The sequence below is a fragment of the Solanum dulcamara genome, chromosome 2 (genome assembly GCF_947179165.1).
Source record: "Solanum dulcamara chromosome 2, daSolDulc1.2, whole genome shotgun sequence".
NCBI lineage: Eukaryota > Viridiplantae > Streptophyta > Magnoliopsida > Solanales > Solanaceae > Solanum > Solanum dulcamara.
The window spans coordinates 3,311,202-3,319,557 of NC_077238.1; the positions used below are offsets into that span (position 1 = coordinate 3,311,202).

General features: G+C 39.2%; 1 protein-coding gene across 1 annotated transcript; it reads left to right on the forward strand.

Moving 5' to 3' along the window:
* LOC129879997 (transcriptional repressor ILP1) lies at positions 1-7,940 on the forward strand. Its single transcript, XM_055953792.1, has 6 exons — positions 1-1,290; positions 2,406-2,573; positions 4,034-4,713; positions 5,060-5,345; positions 5,701-5,990; positions 7,477-7,940. The coding sequence occupies exons 1-6, from the start codon at positions 94-96 to the stop codon at positions 7,667-7,669; spliced, it is 2,814 nt and encodes a 937-aa protein (XP_055809767.1). The 5' UTR covers positions 1-93; the 3' UTR covers positions 7,670-7,940.
* The last annotated feature ends 416 nt before the right edge of the window (positions 7,941-8,356 follow it).

Below are 8,356 nucleotides of genomic sequence, written 5' to 3' on the forward strand. Positions count from 1 at the left end.
TTTCCACCCCCCTCGCCTGTCCTAATTACATTCCATCTCTCTCTTCTGTTTCTTCATTCGCTCCACCGTGAAAACCGTCTCCGGCGCCAAATCATGTCTGGTAAGTCCCGAAACTTCCGCCGCCGTGGCGGCGACGACGGAGACGATGATGAATCCGCCACTAAGACCACCAACGGCACCGCCTCTAAACCTACAACCACCTCAACCGCTTCCGCCACCAAACCCAAAAAGAAAAGTCTACTTAGTTTTGCCGACGACGAAGATTCCGACGACACTCCCTTCATTCGTGCTTCCTCCAAACCCTCATCCGCTTCTTCACGAATCAACAAACCCTCTTCATCATCTTCTTCGCACAAGCTCACCGCTGGAAAAGACCGAATTACCCCTAAACCTCCTTCGTTCACCTCCAATGTACAACCTCAAGCTGGTACTTACACTAAGGAAGCACTCCTCGAGCTCCAGAAGAACACCAGAACCTTAGTTGGTCCTCGCTCTGCCCAACCCAAGCCCGGACCCGTTGAACCAGTTATAGTCTTGAAAGGTCTTGTGAAACCACCATTTAGTGTGAGTGCCCAAACTCAGCAAAATGGGCAAGAAAGTGAAGATGACGAAATGGGTGTTGATCAATTTGGTGGCACTGTTAATAGATTGGGTTCAATGGCATTGGAAAAGGATTTGAGGAAGAAAGATGATGTTGGGTCAGTGATACCTGATAAGATGACTATTGATGCAATAAGGGCTAAGAGGGAGAGGTTGCGTCAAGCTAGGCCTGCGGCGCAGGACTTTATATCATTGGATGAAGGGGGTAATCATGGTGAAGCTGAGGGGTTGAGCGATGAGGAGCCGGAGTTTCAGCAGAGAATTGGGTTTTATGGGGAGAAAATTGGTAGTGGGAGAAGGGGTGTGTTTGAGGATTTTGAGGATAAGGCAATGCAGAAAGATGGTGGATTTCGTAGCGATGACTATGAGGAAGATGAGGAGGATAAAATGTGGGAGGAAGAGCAGGTTAGAAAGGGGTTAGGGAAAAGGTTGGATGATGGGTCTAATATAGGGGTGAAGAGTAGTGTTGTTAGCAGTGCAGCTGCAGTTCACAGTGTTCAGAAGGCGAATTTCGGATGTTCAGCTGGTGGAGCTAGTGTCTATTCCTCAGTACAGAGTATTGATGTTTCTGATGGTCCTACTAGTGGAGGAGGAGTGATCGGAGGCTTGCCTAGTTTGGATGAATTGTCAATTTCGAAGAAGGCTGAGGTTGCTAAAAAAGCCTTGTATGAGAGTATGGGAAGACTCAAAGTAAGTGTTAGCTCAAGTCTAAGTGCATTTTTTTGGCACTTTTATTTTCAATGATCAACATACCCAGCCTGCTAGCATTTTTTTTTATCCGAATAATCACTAGGAACAATCATTTGACTCCGCCTTGATACCAGATCAATTGGGGTTCGTTACATGCTAATCCTTTTTAAACATTTTGTTCTATTTTCAATATTCCGAGGATTTATCATAGTTGAGTATTTTATGCTGCCTGCAACCCTTTTTCTTTATCCTAGCTTGGAATTGTCTATGCTTGAGAAGTTAACATTAGTGAAGAATAAACAACAACACAATAATGAAAAATTGAAAGCTCTTATGTGTTTTTATGAATGCCAATTCTGAAGTTTAGCGATGGTTCGAGACATTTGATAAATGGAGTTTGGGAATCTTTTATGTTATGATCTCTTGAGGGCAGAAAAAAGGCTTCTGCAAAAACATTTTTTTTCCTCTTTCCTAACATTCTGTGGACTAATCATGCAAGTATTGGTCATGGTATTACACAATGCTAGATTGGTACTCTCCTGAGGTTAAGTTTTGTTGTGTGATGTTGTTCATTTCCAGTGCAGTCTTGTAAATTGTATTTTCACTTGTCGTCTTTCCTCTGTCCTGGCTAAATATAGTCTGTTTTGGATCATGAGCCCTTCAGTTTCCATTTATTTTAGTGGGGTTTTCATGATTGTTAAGACATTGAAACAGTTTATGGTAATTGTACAGAGAACCATTGATAGTCTGGATTATATTCACGGAGATATGATGCCCTGTAATTAGTGCACTGGCTTTAGGAATGTAAACTGAAAGCGATAGATGTAGTTTTGAAAGGGAGGGATGCACATGTGGACAATTTTATGTCAAGTTGGAAATTGCATTTATGATATTTTCTTTTCCCTATATAAGGTGCAGTATTTGACCATCTTTTAGCTTTTTCGTGAGAACTTTAGAACTTTTAAATATTGCTCACAGAAATACAGTATAAACTGTGCACATACACATGTATGGGTTCCTCCATATATTTGTAGTAACTTAATTGCATGTGTTGCTTTCTAAAGATTATAATGGATACATAGACTAACTATATTATTTTTTATTTCCCTTGTCAGGAATCTCATGGCCGAACTGTGACATCATTGCACAAGACTGAAGAAAATTTATCTGCCTCATTGTCGAAAGTCACTACGCTGGAAAATTCTTTGTCTGCTGCTGGTGAGAAGTACATGTTTATGCAAAAGCTTCGCGACTTTGTTTCTGTTATATGTGCGCTTTTGCAGGTATGGTTTTCTGATTTATGAGCGGCATATTATGTATTTCAATATATATTCTGGCGCTGCTGTTGTAGTACTCGTGATACGAGCACAACAGTCTTTCATTATTTTAGTTTTAGGCAATTATTTGAGAAAAGATGACTTAGAAGGTTTAACTTTACCAATGTTCAAAAAAAAATGACCTAGAAGGCTGACAAGCACAGCTGCATTTGTACTTGTGAAATAATATCAGTAACTGGGTAGGTGGCAAGCACAGTTGCTCTTCTAGAAATTGGTCTATAAGGTGGTTCCTGCAGAGTCTGATCCACTTTTAGGATCCATTTAGTTATTCAGTGTTAGACATAGCTTTACACATGCTTAAGCCCTTAAACTAGGTGTAGTTTTAGTTTGGGTGCTTTGCCTTACTTAAGCAACTCTTCTATGAAGTGTGCCTAGGCATAAAGCATGTGTCTTGGGTCAATGATGTCATGACCCGTTTCCTAAGCAAGTTGTGACTGGCACCCGATGCCTTGACATGACTGAATGAACCAGCTTGATTGTTCTAACCTATACTTTCATACCACATGCCCCTCGTGCATTTAAAATAAGTAACTTAACTTTTTATTCAAAAACTCTAATTCAAACAATTCTTGAAATAATCCAAAAAATGAAATTGGTAAATAACTGGAAAGTACTGAAAACAATACCAAGTATGTGATCAACCATAACCCAAAAAAACACACGTCTATGAACCCTCTACTTGAGTACTAAGGGGGGAATGCACAAGACATCGAGTTCATGTCTAATCCCCAAAACAAATACTGGATAAACGAATAAATGATTAAAATTGTCTTATTAAAAGAGAAGAAACTCCACGATCAAGAGCGTAGCTCACCTATGAAACCTGCATCGAACGTCAGTACACTACTAGCGGTACTCAGTGAGTCTCAACATTATCCTCCCTTAACTGAGAACGAGATTTTGAATAAAAATATGTGGGGTGATGAAAGGATAAGAGAGGAAACAAGTCATAATTTATCGTGAAGTGTTGTACACTAGTGAAGCAGAAAAACAATCATCGAAACTTATAGCTTAGTTCATTGGTACTTTTTTTTCACTTTCGTTTAGGTTGTTCCAGTCGACTTAACTTTCTTATGCCCAGCTGTGGCGATTAGTAACCTTGCTGATTACTATTTCTCTCTTATGTAGCCACTAATACAGTATCATATTATTTTTAGGTGAAAATGTAGTGGATTTTGAACTGTCTGAAGTTAGCCTTTTTGGTAGGATTATAGGGTCAAATAACCTAGGGGAACCGTCTGACAGTTTGAAAATAAAAAGAAACCTAGGGTCTGTTTGTTTGACATTTTGAAAACCTGAGTTTGGAAAGCTCTAATTTTGAGTTTTTGCAGTTTTTTTTTGTTTGAGTTGTTCAGGAGAACTAGCTGTGGGTGGGCTAACTATTATGGGTGTTTAAATCCTTACAGGATAAAGGTCCTTACATTGAGGAACTTGAAGACCAGATGCAGAAACTTCATGAAGAACGAGCAGCCGCTATCTTCGAAAGGAGAGCTGCTGATAATGATGATGAAATGAAGGAGCTTGAAGCTGCTGTAATTGCTGCAAGACAAGTTCTAAGTAGAGGTGGGAGCAATGCAGCAACAATAGAAGCTGCCACAGCTGCTGCTCAGGCTTCAACAGCAGCAATGAGAAAAGGAGGAGACTTACCTGTAGAGCTAGATGAATTTGGTAGAGATGTCAATCTGCAGAAACGGATGGATTCAACAAGAAGGGCAGAGGCTCGGAAACGAAGGAGAGTGAAAAATGATGTTAAAAGAATGTCAGCTATAAAATGTGATAGCTCCTATCAGAAAATAGAAGGAGAATCTAGCACTGACGAAAGTGACTCTGAGAGTTCGGCATATCAATCAAACCGTGATCAATTGCTTCAGGTTTCCGAGCAGATTTTTGGTGATGCACACGAGGAATACTCTCAACTATCTGTGGTTGTTGAAAAGTTTGACAGATGGAAGAAAGATTATGCCTCAAGCTATCGTGATGCATATATGTCACTTAGTATACCTGTTATTTTTTCACCCTATGTGAGACTAGAGCTTCTGAAGTGGGATCCACTGCATGAAAACACAGATTTTATGGATATGAACTGGTATGTGCACTCTACTAGTTTAATCAATTATTTTCAAGGATTATGACCTTAACCCTTTCCTTTCCAAGATTGGTTCTTCCTTTTTGAGGAGAGGAGCTTGTGGCTTTATACTGTAGTACAGAGGGCCAAAGATTTGTGTACTTGCCAATAATGATAATAGAATTCTTTGCTGATTTTTGCAATATAAATTTGTTTGAATTGTCGAAGTAATTGTCAGGAATGTTTTCCAGGAAAACCAAACATACAGGAAACTAGACATAAATGCTTCATTTCATCTTTCATGTGTTCATATTACTTGTTCCTTGAGTTTCAATTCTCTTGCCAACTAAATTTTGTGTTATTCCAGGCACAATTCTCTATTCAGTTATGGAATTCCTCCAGAAGGTGAAACCGAAATAAGGGCTGATGATACTGATGCCAATCTTATTCCTCAGTTGGTGGAGAAGCTTGCAATGCCCATTCTACATAACCAGTTAGCTAATTGCTGGGATATGCTTAGCACCAGTGAAACAGAGTGTGCTGTCTCTGCCATGCGATTGGTGTTGAGATATGGCCCCTTTTCTGGCTCGGCCCTCAGCAATCTGGTTGGTGTGCTTCGTGATCGTCTAGCTGATGCTGTGGCTAATTTGAAGGTGTGTTCTTATCTCCGGAGGCCCAAATTGTTTGCATGATTTTTAAGTTTAGGTTTCTAATCATTTAAGTGAAACAACTACTAGGAATTAGTTTTCGTAGCAAAGTGTGAAGAGATTAGGAATAGTTAAGTGGGGAGAAGTGGAGTAGGATTGGGGCTTCATCTTTATTTTGTTGGTAGTGAAGTCATACATTTATGACGTGAAAAAGGATAAGAGGCTCCAATGGGTTCAATACTTCTTTAATGTCCTTTTAGTTAGTACTATAGGTAAATGCTCCTAGTCTCCTACCCATCTTTGTATGCTGGTTTAGTTTTAACTGGATTGCTCATTTTTATCTTCTGAACTGCTTTTGCAGGTCCCGACTTGGGACACCCTTGTTATGAGGGCTGTACCTGATGCAGCACGAGTTGCTGCTTATAGGTTTGGCATGTCTATTCGTTTGGTCAGGAACATATGCTTGTTCCATGAGATTTTTGCCATGCCTGTCCTGGAAGAGCTGGTTCTTGATCAACTCTTAAGTGGAAAGATTCTTCCTCATCTTCGAAGCATTCAGTCAAACATTCACGATGCTCTAACAAGAACTGAAAGACTTGTCACTTCACTACACGGTGTCTGGGCTGGCCCCAAAGTCACAGGAGATTGCAGGTACAGTCAATTTGAGTGTGATATTTTAGTTGGCATTCCGTGTTCTCTCTAGTTACTTTGAGAAAATTCCATCTTTAGATCCCTACTTGCGGAGTAATATTTTTGGCTTCATCTTAACATGCTAACTTGCCATATATTTGTTGGGGTGTGGTTCATATGAGTAGTAGAAAGGTTTAAAGGAAATAGAAAAAATGTGATACATTACCTTGTCCCAAAAAAAAAAAAAGAAACAGTGAATGGAGTTAAGTACTCTAGCTTTCTTGGTTTGGAAGTTCACATTCCTAGCAATAGATATGTATGGGTTTTGGAATCCAACTCTTCCTAAGTTTTAGTAAACTTTTGGAGTCAAGTATGGGTTTTGGAATCCAACTTTTGGAAGTTCATATTCCTTGAAGTAAACTTGTTGCACCACCATCAGATAAAACTTATATACTTGTGAAAAAGTTGGATTAAAAAACTTCCAAGAAACTCTTCGACTTCTGCTTTTGGAATCCAACTTTTTCACAAGTATATAAGTTTTATCTAATGGTAATGATCATTATGGCTATGCTCTGTGGTGAGGTTCAAAGGGAGAGAGCTTATGCAAGTAAGAAAAAAGGGCGGGTAAACTGTATTTGGTCATTCATGTGTACTTGGTCAGAGGCTTGTCGACTTTAGCCAAATGCCAAAATAAATCTTTCGACTGTCATGGTGTTTGTTGCTATTGCTGTCGTCTGCTGATATTTTGATTCAAAAGGTCATAAATGAATGGTAAAAGAGGGAAGGTGGCTCATTGTAGATTTTTGGGGAGAAGAGGGAGGTTTGGCTGTTTTCTTCCTTCATATAGTTGGTGTTGGGCTGTTGGCTAGGGCAGGATGTATTGCAATGTTTTTTCAGCTGGTTGGTCGGAAAAATGTTTCGTTTTTTGTTTGTTTGTTTCTAGGTTTCACACATATAATTTGTTTAGTAAGGTGATTCTTTCCGTAAAATTTTGTAAATAATAGGGGTACTATGTTGCAACTGGTTGGGGGCGGGGGGGGGGGGGGTCTAGCTCAATGAAGTAGGGATAAGCAATTCATGGGAGAGCAAGGTTCAAACGCTAGCCCAAAAAGACACTGTGATTTTTCCAAACTACGTAAGCCTTGGCAGGCGAAGTTACTCGGTATGGTACATGTATGGCGAAATAGTCAAGGGGTCTGCAAGTTGGCCCAAGCACCACGATATCTACCCCCCCCCCTCCCCCCCCCCCCAAAAAAAAAAAAAAATCGTATTAGAAAAAACAACTCTTCCCTTCATTAAAGGTTACATATAGCAATATCTGCAACAATTCTCTGCTCTCCTACGATCAGCTTGTTTTATAAATGTCTGAGTTTCATGGTTCCTTTTTCATGGAGAAAATATTTATGCCCTTTTAAATAATTATTCTATTTCATCCCGTTTTCCCTTCCTCCCCTGTCAAAGTTTTCAATTCTGCTTGCTAATGATGTTTTATTTAACCTGTGTGTAGTCCAAAGGTACGACCATTGGTGGATTACTTGCTGACACTTGCCAGGGTGCTCGAAAAGAAGCACTCATCAAGCAGTGGAGAGATAGAGACGTCTAAATTTGCTCGTCGATTGAAGAAGATGCTTGTTGAACTGAATCAATACGACTACGCTAGGGACATATCAAGAACCTTCAACATCAAGGAGGCCTTATGATCTTCTTTGGTTTTCTTGGTTCCCGTCCTCTTGAAAAACACGGGCTGCTCTTATTTTTAGCAATCTTCGACAAATTTGAGTTTGATGATGTGGTTTTTCTTTGTGTAGTTACAAATTTAACAAATTTTGATGATATAAATGAAGCTTAGACGAAGAACCAGAGGATTTCATATAGTCGACCCCAATTTGTTTGGGCATGAGATGTAGTTGCTTCTTGTATTGTAGTCACAAATTATTCTACATCTACACAAGGAATTGTTCTTTTCTTTTATCTACAAGTTCTCTAACTAGCTTTGAGGAAATTTGGCTCGTGCTTCACCATTCTTAACAAGAGCTTTCAGATTTGAGTCTTAAAAATAAAAAAAATACGACAGCCACCCCTAAAGGACGTGACAGAGTGGTAAGTGCTCCTCCAACAAATATTACAAACAAAATTCCACAGCTAATGCAACAAAACTTGACAAACTCTAAAACATAATGACATATACTATATATAATATAGTTTAAAAAATATGCATCTTTCTTTATTAAGATGAAGTTGTGACACAATGATTCTCTTAAAATCCATATATTTCACCCTTTCCTTTATTATGCTTATTTGTGGGATGTTTTTACTTTGACCTATTAGTCAATTTTTTTTAAATAATTATCTACCTAGAGGTCAAATAAAAATTAAAATTAGAAGGG